The sequence below is a fragment of the Falco rusticolus genome, chromosome 9, assembly GCF_015220075.1.
Source record: "Falco rusticolus isolate bFalRus1 chromosome 9, bFalRus1.pri, whole genome shotgun sequence".
Taxonomy (NCBI): domain Eukaryota; kingdom Metazoa; phylum Chordata; class Aves; order Falconiformes; family Falconidae; genus Falco; species Falco rusticolus.
The window spans coordinates 444,243-464,983 of record NC_051195.1 but is presented as its reverse complement, the minus strand read 5'-3'; the positions used below and the strand labels follow the sequence as shown (position 1 = coordinate 464,983).

General features: G+C 43.8%; 1 protein-coding gene across 2 annotated transcripts in view; it reads left to right on the top strand.

The window, feature by feature from the left end:
- INPP5A (inositol polyphosphate-5-phosphatase A) overlaps positions 1 to 20,741 on the top strand; it is a 258,020-nt gene that overhangs the window by 44,883 nt on the left and 192,396 nt on the right. For both annotated transcript variants that reach the window (XM_037399595.1, XM_037399594.1), the window contains exon 2: positions 19,453 to 19,494. In XM_037399595.1, coding sequence (XP_037255492.1) covers positions 19,453 to 19,494 — 42 coding nt within the window. The remainder of the gene's footprint in view (positions 1 to 19,452; positions 19,495 to 20,741) is intronic.

Here is a 20,741-nt window from a genome sequence, read left to right as displayed (position 1 = left end):
CTGTAGGAGGAAGGAGGTCGGGCTTTTCAGTGAAAGGTAAAGCTACAAACGGAGGCTGTGGCTGGCGCATGGTGATGGTCACATGTCTTGACATAGAAGGTGAAAACCTTCTTTTGCTTATCTCCTCAACAAGTAACCTCTCTTGTGGGGGTCGCAGTGAGCACATACCTCTTGGGCAGCTCTGCTGCCCGTTACAAAGGCCAAAGCACATGTGAGCATGGGCTTAAGGTGCTTTGTTGTACGTTTCCTTATGGCCAGGCTGTTCTGCATGCTAGGACAATGGAGCAGGTGCTACACCGACCACATCTGATTTTAGCTGGGGTTTATGGAATTCCTGCAGCTCCTTTAAAGGTTCTGGAATAAAAAAATGTATGTGAACTTTTCACTTCGTGATCAAAGCCCTGGTGGGATGCACAGTGTGGTGTTCCTGCAGCGTGTCCCAGGGGACGTGCTGTGCAGTAGTGCTAAGCAGGCAGCTCAACCCCTTCCCTGTGTCCCCAAGATGATCTGTGTGTTCATCACTGCTCACGCTTGTTTGAAGGACTGTTGCAACATCAGCGGCATTTCCAGCTGCTCTTCTTGCATCACTGCCTGATTTGGGGAGCATGTTTAAAAAATGGAATATTCCAATGATGCGTTTCTGTACAGAATGTTCCTGCTTTCCTGATTAGTGTTTTGTCCTGTTTCAGTAAATTGAAATGATGTCTTTAAAAACAGAAAAAAAGTGTACAACTGTGGTATTTCAACTGAGCTCTACCAAATTGTGTTAAGAATACTTGTTTTGTTTCAGTTCTCACAAGTTCCTGAGCCACAAACGTTCCTGGACAAGCAGGCCTGAATTACACAATGCTCTGTATCTGCAGAGCAGTTGGTGGGGTGATCCTTTTGCGGGGGGCAGTCCCCAAAGTAGTGCTGGGCCTGTGCTGGAGAAGGTGATTTTCCCCTTGGTGCCTGGCAGGAAGGGTGAGGGGTTGCTTGACCTGCCTCGTTGGCCTGCTCCTCAGCACCTCCTGAAGCGCTATGAATCGGATAAGGACCAAGTAGTGTGACTTTGTGTGTGAGATAGTCAGCTTTTTAATTTTCTTTCCTTTAGCCTAATTTTTTATGACTTCTTAAAATCCTTATGAAGATAGAATTCCTGATGGTGCTTACATTAACGTTGTATGGAGACTGACAGAAGTGTTTCTTCATAGCTGTCTGGCTGAGAGCACCATGGGTTGTCCTTCTCTTCCTCAAAGCAAGTGAAAGTTTTCCTTTCTGAAGGATGGCTTGTTTGGGTTTTTTTGTTTGTTTTCTGATCAGGATTCCCTAATCCCTTCTCAGGCAGCAAACGGGGCATGCGAGGTTCCCTCTGCACCTGAGGAAAAGCCCATGCACTGAGGGGGGGTGTGTGTGTGTGTGGAGCAGGGTGGCTGTGGGGTCTCCATCCTTGGCGATGCTCCATCCCCCGGACATGTCCCTGAGCACCCGCAGTGGGGACCTGCTGGGAGCAGGGTGTACAGGGACCCCTGAGCTCCTGCCAGCCCAGCCGGCTGTAGCAGGCATTAATCAGCCAGTTAGCCGCTGCGTTTGCGTTGCCCTTGGTCCTCCCTCATGCAGGACCCAGTGCCAGGAAGGGGTGAGGTGAGGTTGGGCACCGCGGGCCTCGGGCACACCCTGGCGTGGTGCGAAGGTGACTGTGGCCCGGTGGGCACAGAGGGGACACAGTGGCAGCCTGCTGGGGCAGGCAGGGCTGGCAGCAGGGCTGGGGTCCTCGTCTCTCCATCAGACAGCTGGTGGCCCATCTGTGGCTCCACAGCTGGGGTGGCTGAGAGTCAGAGAGGAAGTGGGGAAAAAGGGTTACTGCTGTGACAAGCAGAAAATTTCACTTCTGCTTCTCCCTAACAACAGGAGGAGTGCTTGAATGGGAAAATTATCTGTGAATACCCAATTATCTATATGATTTTTGGAGCTGAAATTTCTTTCTTTTGTAGTTGGCCTTTACCATTACATCTGGACGTTGGTATGAGGTGTGTTCCCTCAGGTTACTGCCTGCCCTGTTCTCATGCAGCAATGTGCAGATGTCCTTTTACATGACCTCTGAACTACTGCCCGGTTTGTGCTCATTTCGATGAAGCATTTACGTAAATTCCAAAATTGCTATAAGCACTGCCTTTTTGTTAATTCTTATGAAGTTACTGCAATATCAGAGCATTACACAAATCAGAAACTAGAATATGTTTTTGGTTTTACCTCGTGTGTGTTCTTTGTTTTCTTCCATGAAAGCTGCTAAAACTCTATTTTGTACTAATAGTGCATTTTTTTCCTCTCTGAGGAGTGAGATGGGGGAACAGTAAAACCTTCACTTTCAAAACATACTGAGCTTGGAGTTTGGGGGGAATGGGGGGATTTGTTTGTTTTTCCACTTGTGGCATGAGGAGTGAGCCCTGGTGTGGTGTTCAAAGGTGTAGCCTGACTGAAACCAGAAAAACTGACTGTACGTCCAGGTTTTATGTGTAGAAGCCCTGGGACCTTAATGCTGTTAATGGATCTATATAGCAGGAGACTCTTCTCTGTAATTGGGCCCAAACACAGTCCCTGAGATTAATGTACTAAAATAAAGAACTGGAGAAATCAAAATTCTAGGCATCTAAAATCACCATTTCAATATCGCGTGATACTTAGGTTTCCAAATAAATATCAATGCCAGATTTAAATGTACATCTCTTTTAAATGTGACAGGAAAGTATTTATGCATTTTGTTTGAGAGTTTGCTTCTGCTTAAGCTAAAACTGACTGGATGGAACATTTCACAAAGGGCTATACATATGTCTCTGACAATTTATATCTTTATGAGATCACCTATTTGCAAGACATCCAATGATCTTTAATGGAAACTTAATACAATACCAAGGATGTTATTTTTCAACTGCATATATAAGTTCTGCTGCTCTGGCTTCTTAGAAATTGCATCAATAAACTGAGCAAAATTATTTTCCTTTTAGCACTTTGTTTCTTTAAATTGTTTCTTGTCAGTTCTTGACAGACAGCAATAGAAGAGGTTGCTCCAGTTTCACCTGTAAGTAGAAGACTCCTCAGGTCCTTTCACCTAAGCTAAGCAGTGAATGAGACCGCACCGAATTTTTGGTACCTGCGGCTCTCTGGAGTTGACACCCTGGTCATGGATCACTTGCATGCTCAGCCATTTGGTAGGTATGCAGAGCAGTCTGGTCTGAATTTCCTGCCAGGACAGAATTTGGCAGAGAATCGTTCTCCCTCTGCGAACAGTGGCCCAGGCACAGTGTAAAGGACATTAGCCCCTCGCCTCCTGTTGCGTCAGCGAACTCTAAAGCGGGGGTTATGGTGCAGTTGCTGCAGGGAGGTACTTGCCTGAAGCAGGTACTTGCCTGAAGAGGTCCGAGCTCCATGCTGCATGGAGGTCCCTGGTCTCACCAGGGACAAATACAGCAGTAAAGAGGAAAGAAAAAAAAATACTGAAAACCCACTCTCCTAGATCAAATTGAAATCAATTCCTAAATGTGTCCCTTGGCACTTTACTTCTGAAATAGAATGTAAACAACTTTAACATGGTCTCGTCTGCTATCAAATACTTAGGTTAGATCACTAAATACTACTTTATTAGTGTGATGAACTGCATTTTGGCATCCCCCGTGCTTCACTTGGCAGCAAGTTGACAGCCATTCTTAGGTCTATGGTATTTTGGCATGAAAGATCTCTTTTCTGATTTAATAGGGTGTGTTGGAGCCACCTCACTGACAGCTTGCGCATTGCTGGTGTGTTAGTCCTGGAACTGATTCTGCAATGATTCTGGGAAAGCTTTGGACTTTCATCCTTGGCAGAGCAGTGCCCAATCAAAAGGTGTTTAGCATGTAAATATGGATATCTTCTTGATGAAAGAGCATTTATTGCTTGAAGCAGTTGATACATGCTGCTGTACACAAGTGCATATAGCTCATGAACTTTAGCTCTTGATCTTTAGTTCATGAAAGTTCCTGTCTTGTACAAAAGCGAGCATTTACATACTATCACATTAAATTTTTTTGCCCGTTGAATGCATTCTACCGTATTAAGACAATATTTTTTTTGCCAGCCTCCTACTCTGCAGTTAATCCCTGAGCTGTTGGGCTCAGCAGGTGTCACAAAGCCATAGGTATAGTTGGGCACATGCAGTATGTACATACCGTAATGGCTAACCTGTGATGCTCTCTGCAGTGCATTTATTTCTTGTGTAGAAGGCACTGGGAGTCTATGGCATGTGCTGCTTCAAGATACCAGCACGGTACATATGTGAAGGTCTACTGCTGTCACAGAAACAGGATTAATAAAATATGTAAGATATTTTCAAGACTCCATAAAATCTAGACTGCAGGAAGAACTGTCTTGATCATTGGCTTTAGTAGCAGCTTTCACTGTTGTGTCTTTGTTGCCTTATAGGGGCTCTGCAACTTAATATTTCCTGAATTTTTAACTATGTCCCTGTCATGACTTGGACGTAGGAAAATTCAAATGGTGTGCAAACAGCTGTGGGGTAGGTATACAGCTCTCGGCAGATCTCACTTTGATGTGGCTCAGAGAGCCAAATTCTTTTCAGGATCTTGTCAGGGATTTTCTTTTTCTTTCATCTAGTTCAGGTATAAGTTCTCTTGCTTACCTTGCTTGCTAGGTAGATCTCTGCTTGCTGAGCTCCCCAGAGGTTCATAGAGGTTACATGCAATGAGCAGATCCGGGGTCCACATGGTGATGGCCCGTTAACCGCTCTCTACTTGATTGTGCTGCTTACTTCATGTGGTGGGTCAGTGCCCACCTCCTGCCATGACACAAGTCAGGACAGCGTTGCTCCCCTGTGGGTTGTGCTGTGAAGTGTGTTGAGCACGATTTTGCAGAAAAAGACCCTAAAACCCCAGAGATTAACAAATACAGTCTGGTTTTGTTGTTGATGGATGTGATGGATTTTTCTGTTTATGTCATTTTTCAAAGTCCATTGGCTTAGCAATTTATGGGGAGTTTTTCTTGGGAGATTTGGGAAGAGGGGTACTTGAGTATGTTTTAGATTTCACTTTTGAAACTGGATCCTAAATCCAAATGTTTTCATACTATTATACACTTAAAAAAACCAAACAACCAGTTGCTGTAGGTAAGGAATAATTATCTCCATGTTCAAGCCAGAGGGAGTTTTTAAAGATCTAATTTAAAGCAAACAAAGAAAGAAAGTTCACAAATACACAAGACAGACCACGGTGGTGGTTGTGATTGTGAATATTGCCAGAGCTCTATTTTATCTATGCAAGTGCAAGAACAGATTAATTTCATTTATACTCTTTTTCAGCATAATGTCTGTTTTTCCCATGCCATTCCAAAATCAGGATGCAAAGTAATTGAAAACTTGAGTGTATTATTGTGGTTAATCCCTGCTATTTGCTAACAATTATAGTTTGTGTGGTGTTGTAAATACCGAGTGTTGGATTAACTCTTGTTGTTAATACTCTTAACATGCTGGTTATTCAAATATCCAGGAGCCTTTAATCTTTCAATAAGATGTCAGTAATAGAAGTTAAATTTGAAACACGCTGGGAGTTTGCGAGGGTCAGGATAGTTAAGACTCATGGCTTCTTTACTTCAGTCTTTGCAGTTACTTGTAAATCATTATTCACTGTAGTTACCATACTGTGCTTGCATCTGGCCGGGTTTATCTTACAAGGTGGGATGTGGACAGAGGTTAGCCCTGAGAGTTGTGGGTCTGGTCTCTCCTGTTGCAGTGTGTGCTCAGAGACAGCTTGTGCGTAGAGTCATGGCACTGCTGTGGGTGTTGTGCACACATATTTGCAGGTATGGCAGAGAATACATATTGTCTGTGTGCTACATACCTTCAGAAAACACGTTGTTTTAAAGTGGTTTAACTTCACTCCTTTTAAGGGTATATCTGGATGTGTGTTAGACCTGTGTAAACCTGGTGTTGTTGCCATCAGATACTGTATTATTTTCTGCACAAACAATTCTGGAAGTCTGAAAGCCTTGTTGCACTGTCTCAGTGTAATGTAATCCTTAAGAAAATTACCTGTTACTTTACTAAAAATAGTTACAAAAGAAAATGTATCTTCAATTAATCAGTGTGGTGTTCTGTAATTGAAAGCTGAGCTTCATTAGTGTTGAGAAGTATTTTTCTTTTGTTCTCTGACACTGGATTAACTAAGAAAGTAAAATAGACTTGTGACATACGAACACCTTGTTTGGAATATATGTGTATAGGTAAATAAACACACGTATGTATGTGTGTGCATGCGCTTATGCACCTTTCCTAAGTCTGCTGCTTTACTAGGTTTTCATTCATACATATGTATGAATGGTATGGTATTATGAAGGAAAAGAGGAAATGTTTGCTTTTCCTTTGGTGTTCTTTTTTCCTTCTGTTTACAACCCATGATTAGAGTGACTCTTATATCACCATTGCCCATTTAAGACATTATTTGATATAAATTATATAGGCTGAGGAAAGAGGGTGCTTCTGTCAGTAGTGTTGCTTTATGGATTACCAAGCAACTTTTCATAAAAAATAGTGATATCAATTATTACAGCTGTGTGCTTGGCTAGTTAACAGTCTGTGTCAGTCAAGGGACACATGAAAAATGAGGGGCCAGAGGCGTGTTTTGGTGAGTGTGGCTATGTATTTCCACTTACACTCTTCTCAGTGACTGGGAATGTGTTTTCCAGGTGTTTGGCAGGCACAACATTTAATTGACTGTGAAAGCCTGTAAGAAAGTATTAGCTCTGTAAATCCTGCAGCGCTGCATGCGGAGGAAGTTCAGCACTGACGACGAAAGCTTTAAGCACTTATGCATGTGAAGTGTTTTTTCCAGACCAGGCAGTGCCTGTGGGAATGAGCAGGGTGTCCTGTTCTGCTCAGTGTCAGCTGTGCCTGGGGGGTCCAGCCCCAGGCAGGCAGCAGCCACATGGCATCTGTGGCCAGTGGCCGGCTGCATCAAAGCCTCCCTGCCACTGATACCTCCCAAAGGCAAGCAGTTGGCTTTCAGCAATGGATAAGGCAGCCCATCGCGTTGCTGTAATTTCTTTCCAGATGCCAGCTACTTGGATAGAGGTACTCAGTGTCACTGCAGGTATGCTGGTGAAAAACATACCTGCACAACCTGCCATCGTTCCCTGTTTTAGCATCTGGCCCAATTCTCTGCAAAGCTCTTGAACCCATGTTTCATCTCAGGCTGTTCAGCAGTTCTGCTTTCAGCAGAGATTGGCATAAATGTGTTTGAAATGAGTTGCTGAACTGGAGTCTTGCTAAGTAATAGCATGTAGAATAGCTGCAGAAGCGTGGCCTTAGAATCTCTGAAGATCTGCACAATCCAGGCCTGGTATTAGAATAGGCCTGTAATCAGAATTGTACTGAAGTTGCTGTCCTGAAGTTAACAAGAAAGGTAGCCTTGAGCTATTCTTGAATCCTGAGACCAAGTAATTATGTTGTGCCAACAGGCCGTGGCTGTAACAAGCTACAGCTGCTGGGAAGGCAGGTGCAGGGCCAAGAAAGATAGGGAGCGGTATGGGAATATAGGGAGTAACAAACTACGAGGCTGAAGCACAGCAACACAATTAGCTACATGGATAGAATGCTTATCTTAGTCGTGATAATTAGGGGTGTGAGAACTGCGCGTGTTTAGAGACTACTAACCAATTATTTCTGCTTTACGAATATGCATGTGTATCGGTTCTATATAAGTAGTGTTAGAAACTAATAAAGTTGAGCAAGATGCATAACTCGTATTGAGCGTCTTCTTGACTCAGGCGAACCCTTCTTCCAACAATAGCATACACAAATCATAGGTTCCTCCTAACTTTTTTAAGAGTGTGGATGGCACTGATGGTTAGCTACAGGTTGATCAAGGAGCAGACCTTGCAGAAGCGCTGTTCTGGTGTCATGCTGACCTGCTGCTGCATTTGTTCTAAAGATGTATTGCTGTGATACACTTCTAGTGCAGTCTTCATCTTTGTACTTGGGAGTTACAAATTGTGTGTTACAATATTGTGTATTGTATGTGATTCATAGGCTTTTTCCAGAGATGTAATTGTTCATATGAATGATAAATTGCTTTTAGTCACAGAACTTGAATCATCCTTTTTTAAATGCAAGTATTGTTCATACTGAATTAGGTGACCAATTTAAAGTTTGTCATGTAAACTTAATTTCTTTTTCCGCTGGAGTGAATGGGTTTAATTGTTTGGGTTGTAGGGTTTTTTTCCTCCTTTCCCTTTTTTTATTTAATGGTATTCTTGGCTGGACTTTTTGTTCTCTTATGCCCATGGAGTTTAGGAGGGGCTCCTTAATATCCACGTTGAGAACCTGGGACAGAGCTGCTCTTTGGGGCAGGAAAGAAAATTCCCTGTTCAATATGCAGCATGTTCATTTTCTTCCCTCGTCACTGTTGTGCCCTGCCAGTTCACCCTCCTGGTGAAGGAGCTGCTGTTCACCCTCCTAGCACTGTCATGTCACCCTCTCCCAGCATCTGCGCCTGCTGAGCACAGGGCTGGGGACAGCTTTGACCAGCCCCTGCCCATGTGTACCTTACCCCAGCTCTGGCAAGGACCAAGCAGCCCTCTGGGCTGGGCAGGGGGTGGACTGAAATGACAAGTGGCCTGGTGTTTTGTGCTAGTCACACAGAGATCTGCATGCAGCAGGGTGAAAAGATGTGCTTTTTGAAGTTACAGAAGTTTTTTAACAGGCTTTAGTCTTGTCAGGTCAGGATGGGCAGGTGACCAAAGTGCAGTAACTTGGTCAGTTCCTCCTCCTCCCTTAAAGTGCGAGGGTGCCGGCTGCCATGCTTTGTACATCCCAACCCCCAAAATAAACTAAATTTGGGGACACTTTTGCTAACAGATGTTTTTCTTTAATAAAAAACATTTGGTTTAATTCACTTTTTCATTTGAATCTTCTCCTTGTGTCTGGAATCAGGTTTGCTTTCTGTATGTGCTGTGTGGTGTTTAGTGACTGTGCTTGTGTTGTCAGGCTGTGTCTCTTTCCTACTTAATGGCTGCTCTGAGGGCTCTTTGGCATCAGAGCAAGCATTCTGCTCCAGCCCTGGAGTCCTGTTCGTTATTAGGTTACACCAGAAGAGACTATGTCTGAGTGCTCATGATCTATCCTGTACCTGTCCAATGACTTTCACCTATTTCCATGACACTGTTATGATACCACAGATGACTAGTTTCCACATCACAGCATTGTGCCCTCTCCTGTAAAGATCCATCCTCACCTCTTCTTTCTATGTTTAGCCTCATCTCACGCTATCTACCTGATGCCACCTGTAAGAGCCCGCTATGCTCTGCAGTGCCCCTGGCCTGAGGTCCTGCATGGCAGCAATGCACTGGCAGGCATCTCCAGCTGTTAGGGGTTAGGCACAGTACAGACCCTATGGCTGCTGCGGATTTCTGTTCAGCTGTTGTGCACGTGCCCACTGGTTGCAGATGGTGCAGACACTCACAGTTGTGGGCAGTGCCACGCTCTTGCATTCTCTGCAGTTGTACACCCAGGCAGTTAGACTTTGCCCAGAATTAATTCATTGCAAATGCCAGAGTCTGGTACCTGTCTCCAAGAGCCATGCTTGGAGTCACTGGTTATTGGGCTGTCTGGCTGGATCGCTCCAACAACAGGCTGCATCTATCAGTTGTTGGCAGGCCATGGTTTCTGTGCTTGGGTCGATGAGTTGGCAGCTGCCACCTTGGCCAGCTGCGTGCACCACGCCATTCCTGATGTTCTGGGCTGGGTGCTTGCCCTGACACTGTGCAGAAAGGCAGTCACCCTGACCCCCTCCTCAGTGTGAGTGTTCATGGTGAGGCTGAGCCCTGCTTTTCTGCCCTGTGCAGTACTGTGAACAGGACTGTCAGCCCTTCAAAATCTCCAGGCTTATTCCCAGGGGCCAGTTACTTTGCTTGTGGACATATTAACTCATTCTCCACAGAAGAGTCCCCAAAAACTTCCCCTGAAATCCAATACTGGTCCTCTGCTGCTTCCTGTAATAGGGTGTTAGCATCTCTTCGTGGTCTCCTGCTTTCAATTCACACAGCTGTATTGCTGCACTTTTAAGGATGCTTATTCATGTGCCATACACCGTTCTCCAGAGAGTGTTTCTTACCACTCTGCTTCCTGCATGTCTCACTGTCAAACTGTGTCTTTGTACCTGTAAGGTCATGTCTGTGTCTGGGCCATTCAGAAGCCAGAAGTTTGTCAAAAGTATTTGTGAAGAGCACAGTTGGTTTCAGCAGTGCAAGACACAATTGCTAAAGTCTGGTGTTAGTTTGCCTTCTGCCTTCGTATGCACTGTTACGGCACTGGCATCATCAGCTGAAGCTGCTGAAGAACTTTAACTTTTTTCAGCTGCTGCTTGTGAGGTGTCCATGCTTAGCCTTGTTTTTGTGAGGATCTGTTTGATTTTTCATTTGTTTGGTTTTTTAGGGTCTTCTCATAATAAGTTAGGTTGGTTTCAAGGTTTTGAAAGATCTTGTCCAGATTGGAGTTCTGACAGCATGCGCTACCATTACGTTTTAGAAATTAAAGGCAGGTGACTCTTTCTTCTTCACTGCCTTGTGTTGTTAGAGGTGAGACTAATTCTGGTCTTGGTATCAATTGTAACATGTGTGTCTTTACATCCAGCCTCTTTGAAGAGGTAGGCTCATCGTCATTGCTTCATCAGTTTCAGTTCAATTACATCATTCCTGATGTCTCCCTAAGATGTGGCCAGAATAGTTCATTTACTCTTTAACAGGTTGTCATTTGCTGTTACTGTTTTAGGGTGTATTTCCTGCATTGAAGAAAGTGCTGCTGGGTTTTGACTGCACCATCCTTGGCTGGGAAGGGCTGTCTCTGGGTGTCTCTTACAGTCTAGGTACACGTGCTTTCCACTGTTTCAAGAAATGCTGATTTCTTGTGTGTACGTGTTAGTTTGTAGACAGCTTCAATTGTTTGGAAGCACAAAGCGTTCGAAACAGGTAGTAGATGCATAGTATTTTTCTTTCAGCTTGTGATGTTTTATGACAGGAAGCCCAGGCTTTTGGTTTTCCTACTCTTCCTGCTGGATATGTGTGCTAGTGAGCACACAGCTCTGGACCATGGTCCAGTTATCTGTCTTGGGTTCTCCAGGGAGCTGCTTTGCCTGTGTTTTCTGCAGCCTTCTCCTTGCAGAGGCTGCAAGCAGCGTGTTTTCTACATTACTCCACAGGAAGCCATAACTGCTTCAGATTCTTTTTGTATTCCCACTATGTATTGTGTCTTGATTTAAACTTGCTCACAGGAAAGGAGATCAACAGAGAAGAAGGTAAACAAAATAGGGGTTTATTCATTTTTGGTAGATACTCAGCTATCTGCAGTGCAGCTTAGGTTAGACAGGAGAGACCAAGATGGTTGTTTCCAGTGCCCTTTGAGAGGCCACTGTGCCAGGGACCTCGGTCCTTAAATACCAGTCCAGCACTGCAGTGAGTCCAGTGCCACCATGGCTCTGTCCCACGTGGCATCAGTCCATGACAGCCTGTCCATTAGTCTGTCTTAGTAACATACCACTGTCCTTGAATTCTGCCACCCTCCCCCGTGATGGGAAGAGGGCTTTGCCTGCAGAGACTTTCAGCCCTTCTCCTCCAGGCACAGACCGTCTTTGCTTCTCGGTCGTCGCCCTCTGCACCACGTCCATCTCTTACAGCCCTGGCAGGGGCAATCCAGCATCCCATATAATTGGAAGGGTGAGCAACAGCCCCTTCTGCTTCCTATCCCCTGGTGCAATGTTTTACCCTGAGCACTACCCTCTGCTTTTGTTCCTTCATTTCTCTTGATTCAGCATCCAACAAGCCACTGCTTTTGTCAGCCCAGGCGTAAAACTGCCTTAAATATACAATGAAATACTTGTGTGTCCAAAACTCCATTTCTTTCCCCCCAACTGTGTTAATTGTTCTACTTACATTACTTCTCCCCTGCGTCTGTTTCTTGAACTTGGTGATGTCACTGTGGGGTATAACAGAAGCAGGATGGGGCTCTCTTCTTTTTCAGCTGCTTTGGGGACAGCTATGAGCTTTCAGAAACATTCAAGTAAGTGACACTGCATTTGCATTTGGAAGCTGTTTGCACAAATGTATGTAATAATAACAGTGTTCAAGTGAAATTTCAGATTTTGAAGAATCTGCACTTTCCCTTAGACTCACAAGTAGTTCTTGTTTTCTTGTTTGATCCTGGTTGGCTTGTCTACATTGACTTTGAAATGTGGTAAACTAATAAGGTGAACTTGACATGCAGGTTATTATAGTTTTGTTTGTCAGCCGTGAATATCAAGTTGGTACAAAATGCCACAATAGTAGTACTCATTGATGTGGGTTTTCTTTAGCATTGTTGTGTAGTTTGATATTTAGAGCATAGTGATGGGAGTACTTTTAACTCTGTCTGAAGGTAAGAAAAGATTTAAATCCAATAGGTCTTTGAACATAAATCTCAAGAAGTTGCCAGTAAACTTTTAAAGATACTATAGGAGATCAAATATCTAAATTCTTAATCTAAACAAAGCTAGTGAAATAGCTGTAACAGTCATGTTGATGGACCTGGTAAATCTGGTGAAACGGACCTTGATTAAAGGTTTTGGTTTTCATTAAGTAGAAAACAGAATATAGCAAAGGCCAGGAAAAAACGGCTGGTGTTTAATTTTTTTTTTTTTTTTTCTTCTCTAAATGTAGATTGAAGGGAGAAGTTAAAAAGGCTCAGGGTGCTGCCTGGGGCTGCATCCTTTGAGTGAATGACTTCAGTAGGGCCAGTGTGTTGCTGTGTAATGCCAAGAAACTGTTGAAGCTCAGGGTTTCAAGGAATCCCATACCCCATGTGGGGCTGTTAGGGCTGCTTAAGGTGGGCATTTCAAAGTTTTGGTTGGTTGCATACAGCCTTGAACAGGAGGTACAAAGTCCAACCAGCCAGTTCTCCTCTGCATTCATTTTGGAGCTCAGTGGGTTTTCACAGAGTGAGTCAAGAATTTTTTCTTTTAGCTTAAAAAATGAGCGTATTCTTCCCTAAAAATAAAACTTCGCAAAATAGAACCTGCTTTCTATAATTCATCTCCTTTCTTCCATTTCCTTCTGAATGAAACTGAAAAGAAATTTTCCAGGCTGTTAATTTGGCTTCATTTAGTTCTCTTTCTTTTTTTCCCTGTTGAATGAAAGACTTCCTACCCTGTCTAAATATATTTTCTCTTTTTTCCTTTTTGCGAAAAGACTTCTTCACTGTCTGAATATATTTTTGCAACAGGCTTGACGCTTTCTTTTGGCTGTTGGGTGTAATTTAATAGGAAATGGAAACACTGGGGAGAAGAGAGACTACTTGTATTTTCAGCTTGAAAAGCTGCTTGTTTTCAGGATATTGCCAACTCATGTGGTATCCACGTGTTCACAAGCTTACTACTTTTTCTTATAAGCCTGACCAATACAGCAACCAGTGTGACATAAATAGACTTCACATGGCAACTTGGCATGAAAAGAGACAGTTTTAGTGGGATTTGGAATTCCAGGAGAAGGTCAAAACAGCTTTTAATTGAAGGGAGCAGTGGTCTGTGGTACACATGTCCTGTTATTTTAACATGGATCCCACGTGGTTCTGCAGCCTAACAAAAAGTTGTGCTTGTTCCAGGGGGTAACGTTTCTATTTGTGGCTCTGCTGAGTCAAAATGCGTGCTATTAGAGTGGCAGGATGAAACCGGAGCCATGCTCCCCAAGGCTCTGGGATATTTGCTGAGCTCAAGTACAACAGCACAGCCCAAAGAACGGCAAACTTCCCAAGCTTTTCTCTGTGTTTGAGAAGGTAGCCTGCACACATCTGCCCAGCCCATGAGCATTGCATTTAAAGCAGGCCAATAATTCTAATAAAGCCATGCTCAAAAGGCTGGGTGCTCTCCAAGCACAAGGATGCATGCAGGGTAGAGCCTGAGCTGCGAGAACAAGGGAGCGTGTTGCAGGAGAGCAGCACTTGGTGCTCAGGAGAGAGACTCCTGCTGAAAGGATGCTCAAACCTTTTTTTCTTGCATCTCTGTTGTCTTCCCTGGCATTACTCGAGCCCGTTGTTCTTTGGATCGCCGAGCATGTGAGCTGAGCCTGCTGTGTGGGCTGGGGAGGAGGACCCAGAGCAGACACAGGTGATGCAGGACTGGAGAGGGGGGAAGCCAGGAACAAGGAGGCTGATAAAGAAGCATTTGGATTAGTAAATGGGAAGAAATTGGTTCATCGGTGAATGGGTATAAAAGGATTTAGCACTGAAGAGGACAAGGAAAAGATTAATTTCTGTTGCATTACAAAAAGCATGAGATAATTTAATGAAGGACAGAGTGTGGGGAGAAAGGACAGGAAGAAGGCCAAAGACTAACTCTGGAAGACATGAAATATAATGTGCCTATTTTTAGACAGAAAAATAAGAGGAAGATAAATTGTCTTTCTGCTTGATTGTTATCTCCAGTCCTTCAGAACATAAAATTATTTCACTTATATGGAGGTAACCAGTGAGGAGTTTGAAGCAGAGGGCTAGATCACAGAATTTTACCACAAAGTGGTAAAAATGGAAAGCCAGGATGTAGTTGTGCTGTAGGAGGGGCTGTAGTAGTCGGAAGGCATGGCAGTCGGGAGCGTGGCAGGGTCCTTCTCCTGGCTGAGGGGAGAGGGAGCAGTCGGGTCCCATGGAGCCAGCGAGGTGATGGTCAGCCCAAGCTGCAGGCGGTGGGAGGATGAGTCACTGCAACCATGGGGGGTGGGGTTACTGAAACCCCTGGCCCTGCGCAGAGGGGTCCTTGTTGGCAGCCCTGGCGACCTCTTTAGCACCTCATCTCCCAAAATTACCTGCCAAGGGACTTGACTGGCATCTTGCAAAGCTGTTTCTCCTGCTCTGATTTGTGTTTGTCACCACTTCAAACCTTCCTGTGTTCTGTAGGATCCCAGAAGGAATTAATCTGCAGGTGAGAAAGCTGTATTCCACACCTATTAGTATTATTCCATTGGGCTCTTGCCACCTGCTGTCACTAGTTTCAGAAAGTCTCAGTTGTGAACTGTGATGATCAATCGACACCTCGCTGCTTACCTGCAATGGTGCATTTAACAGCTCTTCACAGGATTGTTTAAAAGGGGCAGACCCAGGTTTGGTGCCTGGTCTCTGGGGCAGGATGGTGGGTGGCGCTTCCCGGTCCTGGTGGGGACAGGGCTTGACCCCCCGCAGCCAGCCCCCAGCATTACGTGTCTCCCCAGCATCCTTCACCCCCAGCTGACCGCTCCTGGCTGTACAATTGCAGTTATTTTTTGTTGTGCTGCTTGAATGAGGAGAAGAGGAGGAGGAAACTGGGAAGGTGTTACAGCTTTTTGCTTGCTTCATCTCATTGTACCTGGCTTGGTTCTGGAATTATTCCTGTAAATGCCTTCCCCTGCCCCCAGACTTTGTTCTCTTGTGGTTAATTAAAGAGCTGCACAGGCAAGAGAAGTTGTAGAATTAGATGTACCTTCACTTAGTGACCTGAATTCGTTTTTCTATTTGGACACTGGCCTGTGCCAGCAAATGTAAAATACAGTGAGTGTCAGGAGGGGTTGTATTGGCAGGGTATGGAGCTGTGCTGAATTTCGTTCGTAAGGGGTCAGGTGTGGGTTGTCCAGGCCATTGGTGGGATGATGTCCTTTCTTCCTGAGCTGGAATTCTCGATGCACCTGGTGACAGTGTACAGCAGCACCATAGATGACATCTGCTATTGGCTTCCAGGTAGTGACTGCTGGGGTTAAAAATAAGGCGAAAATACAGTCTTTTTTTAAAAACAAACAAACAAAAATCAAATTGCAAAGCACTCAACAGGAATGTTTGCTGGCTGCTGCTGCTTTTTTCCCAAATGTGGCAACAGGAGTGCTATTAGCAGCTTTTATTTTAATAATCGCATGTGTCTGACTCCTGCTTATGTTCAAAACATGCTCCTGGTCTACCTTCACAATGTGGATGCTGCAGATTTGTTTCACGTAGGTTTGAATCTTCTTGGGAGCTCTGAGTTTTCCATATGTATTTTTCTCCTCCAGTGGGAGGAATGGATCGATACAGTGATGATCTCCATTTATAATATCTGTCATCCAAGGAGCTCAAAGCTGTAATGAAGATAAGTAAATAATATCACCCATCTCGTCCCCGCTTGGGTAGGGGAGGCAAAACAAGCATGTTGTTGGCTTTCTGCTGTGACTCAGCTTGTGGGGCCACTGGATACAGAAAGGTTCAGTGATCCCCAGTATATCTCCAAGACCTGTGGTGACAGTTGCTGCTAAGAGCTTGGGCCACTGGGTTTTGCACTCCTATTCTGCCTCTTTCTGCTGTTTCAATGTGAGTCCATGTTAGATGGTATTTTGATGGTGTCTTACCGTTGTGTGCCCTTGACACTTGCTAAAAGCAACATCCCAGGGCATCAGAAGGACTAGGAGTACAGGAAACAAAATCCAGTTAACCCCTCATCCCTTCTTGGGAGCAAATTAATTATTTCTTCATGTAACAGGCATTGCCTTTTGGGTGCTGCATTGGAGAGGGGGAGATGGGAGTTGTAGAAGAATTGGGTAATGGTAGAACTGGGTAAGCCTTGGGTCACTGTGCACTGTGAGGAGCTTCTATGTGTTGTGCGTGTGAGGGGTTACTGGTGCTGTTCGGGATTTAGTTTGACACATTTTTCAGTATTTGATCTGTTTTCTCAAAAACAATCTCACCTGGCACACGGGGGAGGTAGGTGTGGAGCTGCTGGAGGGCCCATCTTGTCAGCTTCCCTCTGATGTACTGGGTTGTTCTCGTGTTTAATCTTCCAATGTTTTTCATTTAGTCATGTAGCAAATGAGGAGACTTCTGCCACTTGCAGTAGTATTTAGAAACAGAAGTAAGGTTGTGCTTTATTTTCTCCCCTGCGATTCCTCAAGGGTGAATAACTTGCTTTAAATATTCCTGATTGGTAGCAATTTCCTCTCCCTTAAAAAACCATAGCTAATATAAATTAACATGAATACCTGGTCCATCTTACTTACAGGTTTTACTCTCCGTTTTAACTGAAAACCTCAAAACATGGTAAATAAAAAGCTTATGGTTGTACTTAACGTAGAAAGACTATGTCTGAAACTAGGTAAGGCTCTCAGTGGAGTCCCGCACTCTGCAGTGCCTTTGCTTCCAATTCATGTTTTCCATTCGTTGGGATATTGTCACCCATCATTTAGCTCTGGTCTGTAAATACAGGGCGAAGTGGGGTTTGGTTTTCTTTAGTGATTTTACAAAAATGACTGACTTCTGTTAATTTTGAATTATTCTTAAAACTTGAGAGGTCCCCAGGACATCTTGCAACTGGCATTAAAAAAAAAAAAAAAAAAAAAAAAAGTGAGGAGTGCATGGGGATTGTTTGCTTTTTAACGTAAAATTGCCTATTACCTACTAAGTAAGGCCACACTTTCTGTTTTGAAAATAAATACGCTGTGCTGCTGAAGTCTGCTTGCGGCCTAATGCAGGACTGGCTTAGCTAGTTTTCATAGCTACCAGAAAATTTTAATTAGAAATTTCATAATCCCCGAGATCTTGCTTTCTTGATAGTTTGAATCTGACCGTTTGGTTTAGATCATACACAAATCATATAGAAAACATGTTCCTAGTTCATATCTGTTTTGTAGAGGGATTTAAAAAAATTAATTACAAAACTCAGAAAATCCTGTGTTATCTTTGTAACTTCAGGCTAGAAGTCAGCTTGAAATCACAGCAGCTTCTGTTTTGCTTGTTTTCTCGTTGCTGCTTTTATGAAAGCAACAATCCTTACTTACTGTTTCTCAGTAGGCTGTCTCATTAAGTTGAGAATGAGTAGAAAAAGAGTTAAGTTGCTAAATAAGCAGTTAACAAATGGCATTTTTAGAGGGACTATTTTATTGCTTGCCTGGATGCCTTCAGTTTTTATTTGTGTCTGCAGCTTCCTTATTCTCACTTTGAGTTTTGCTGTTTGGCCGAAGGGAAGGGCATGGGTGGGAGACATGGATGTTTTGTTCTGTGTGTTTGTTAATTTAAGACATCCCTGAGCTCAGGCCAAGATTCATCCCAGTTGGCTTCGGGCGCAGAACGAGGGGCTGCTGCTCAGGCACGTTCGAGTGCCTGCTTGCGCCCAGCCCTGTGCCCCCCCATCAGCTGCTCCTGTGCACCAAGAGCTGTAACTTTCATAAGACATACTGGGAAAGCTCATTGCTAGAAAAAACAGGTGCTCCTAAGGAGTGGAAGTTTAACCTTCTTGACCAACACTGTCTGAATTCCAGAACTGTCAAGGAGGCATGATCAACAAAAGGGACGTGATGGGTAGCAAGGGACAAACATGGTGCATTTTTCCTCAGCTTTCAAAAAACTTTGGTAGGTTTCTGGACTTTACAGGCTTACAGAATGGGCTGACTTTCATAGACTTGCAGAAAAAATTTTTTTTTTTTTGACTACTTACAAATCTTTATATATATATATAGCCACCATGGGCAAATCTTCATGCAACAAGCAGTCAATATAAATTAGTAAGTTGTATCTAGCTATTTGAGAACAAGCGTGATGGGGAAAGTAGAGCAGAACAGAAATTTCATGACTGTATATGTGCCTCCGGGCAGCTGGTTTCATAACTGTCGCTGAAGGGAGGATGTTGAGCCATCTCTCTGGTTTTCAATTCAGTATGTTCTGCTGCCTCCCGCAGATACTGTACGTTCCTTCTGTTGCTGTGAGAGAAAGTCTGATTTGGGTTTTTATTCCGCACTATGATGCAAAAATTACCAGAAGTGTTGTTGTTGAAGATAAAATTCAACAAGTGTTTCTCTAGTAGCTGTACATTTAATGTGTGAAAATCGGTCATTTCCCTCCACAGTCATATCTGGGGTGGGCTATGTTTCTGAAAAGGCAGAACTTCGTACTTACCATATTTTTGCTGCTTCAGTTTTCATGACTTCTGTAGCGATCTTGAAATGCTTCTCCCAGTTTCTCCTTGATGGGAGCTCTCACGTGCTTGAACGTCCCACAAAAGCACAGTCGTCTGTCTGAGCCAGTTTGTTAAAGTAAATCCATATAACTTGAAGCTCAGGTTGTGAGAGCTGGCTATCAGCAGTTTGTGTAAAGTTTCTGCTATCCTGCCAATGAATGTGTAATTCTAAAAGCACATATTTCAATACATGTCCAGTCTGTTGATTTAATTGTTTGATAACCTGGAATGCATATGAATGTTGTGAAGTCATATACAAAATGTACTTGAGTGAAAATCTGTAGAAGAGACAGAAACAAAAAGGACAGGTCTGTCTGTTGCTGCTTGTGGAGGTGTTCCTCATGACTGTACTTTTTTCTGTAGTAGTGGAAAAAACTTCCCACTTGAATGCACTGAGGAAAGCAATAAGTATTGGGAAATTATTGTAAAAATATGTTACTCTAATTAATTTTTGTATTTTGTTTTTCAGCCAGAAAATTTACAGAAGAATTGGCTTCGGGAATTTTATCAGGTAAGGTAAAACTTACTTTCCTCATGGAGTTCTATGCACACTTGCTTATTGGCTTGATTAATAATGTCAAGGTCTTTTGCTTTGTGAAGTTGAAGTCGCTAACTATTTTATAGTCAAAACCAGTCCTATAAGGTATGTCTCTTACTGGATTTCTAAGTAATTTTTATAAAAATTCAGTGTATAAATGCAATTTGTTCTCACTGAAAATTGTCTGCCTAAAAAAAGGTTTGACATTTTATAAAAATTATTTTAGTTTGGCATGAAATGGTCTTAAGTCTCCTAAGTAAGAAATATATTTCAGTAAACCTTTTAAAAAACAAATCTGTTTTTAAAAAACAAGTCCAGTTTACATTTATATTGAAATCTAACAAGTTCTGATGTTGGTTTGCAATAGATCAGTCGTGCTGTCTGTGCTGTCTTGAAAATTTTCTTGTTTAGGCAACATGAAAACTTTGAAACTGAACCTATATTATAAAATGTATTGTAAACATGGGGTGTGGATGTTCTTTAAAGCATGAAAGCCACTCTTAAACATTGTGGTGTTGTAGTAGAGACTTGTTTAACTTGCTGAGTTCATGCAGAAACATGTAAATATGCAATAGGAAATATGCACTGGTAGAACACACAGGTGTCATCCCTAGGAAGTAGTGTGAGCGCCATTTTACTCTTGACAGCATGTGTCATATCTGCCAGAATTGATCAATTCTGAGATTCATGGAATTATAGAATGGTTTGGGCTGGAAGGGACCTTGAAGCCCACCCAGTCCCACCCCGTGCCCCGGGCAGGGCCCCCTCCCCCCAGCCCAGGCTGCTCCCAGCCCCATCCAGCCTGGCCTTGAGCACTGCCAGGGATGGGGCACCCACAGCTGCTCTGGGCAGCCTGGGCCAGCGCCTCGCCGCCCTCACGGGGAACAATTTCTGCCTCACAGCTCATCTGCATCTCCCCTCTCTCAGCTTAAGGCCATTCCCCCTTGGCCTGTCACCACGTGCCCACGTACAAAGCCCCTCTCCAGCTTCTTGCCGGCCCCTGTAGGTGCTGGGAGCTGCTCTAAGGTCTCCCCAGAGCCTTCTTCCCAGGCTGAACAACGCCAACTCTCTCAGCCTCTCTCCACAGGAGAGGTGCTCCACCCCCGATCATCTTTGTAGCCTCCTCTGGACTTGTTCCAGCAGGTCCATGTCCTCCTTATGTTGGGGGCCCCAGAGCTGGATGCCGCGCTGCAGGTGGGGTCTCATGAGAGCTGACGGGA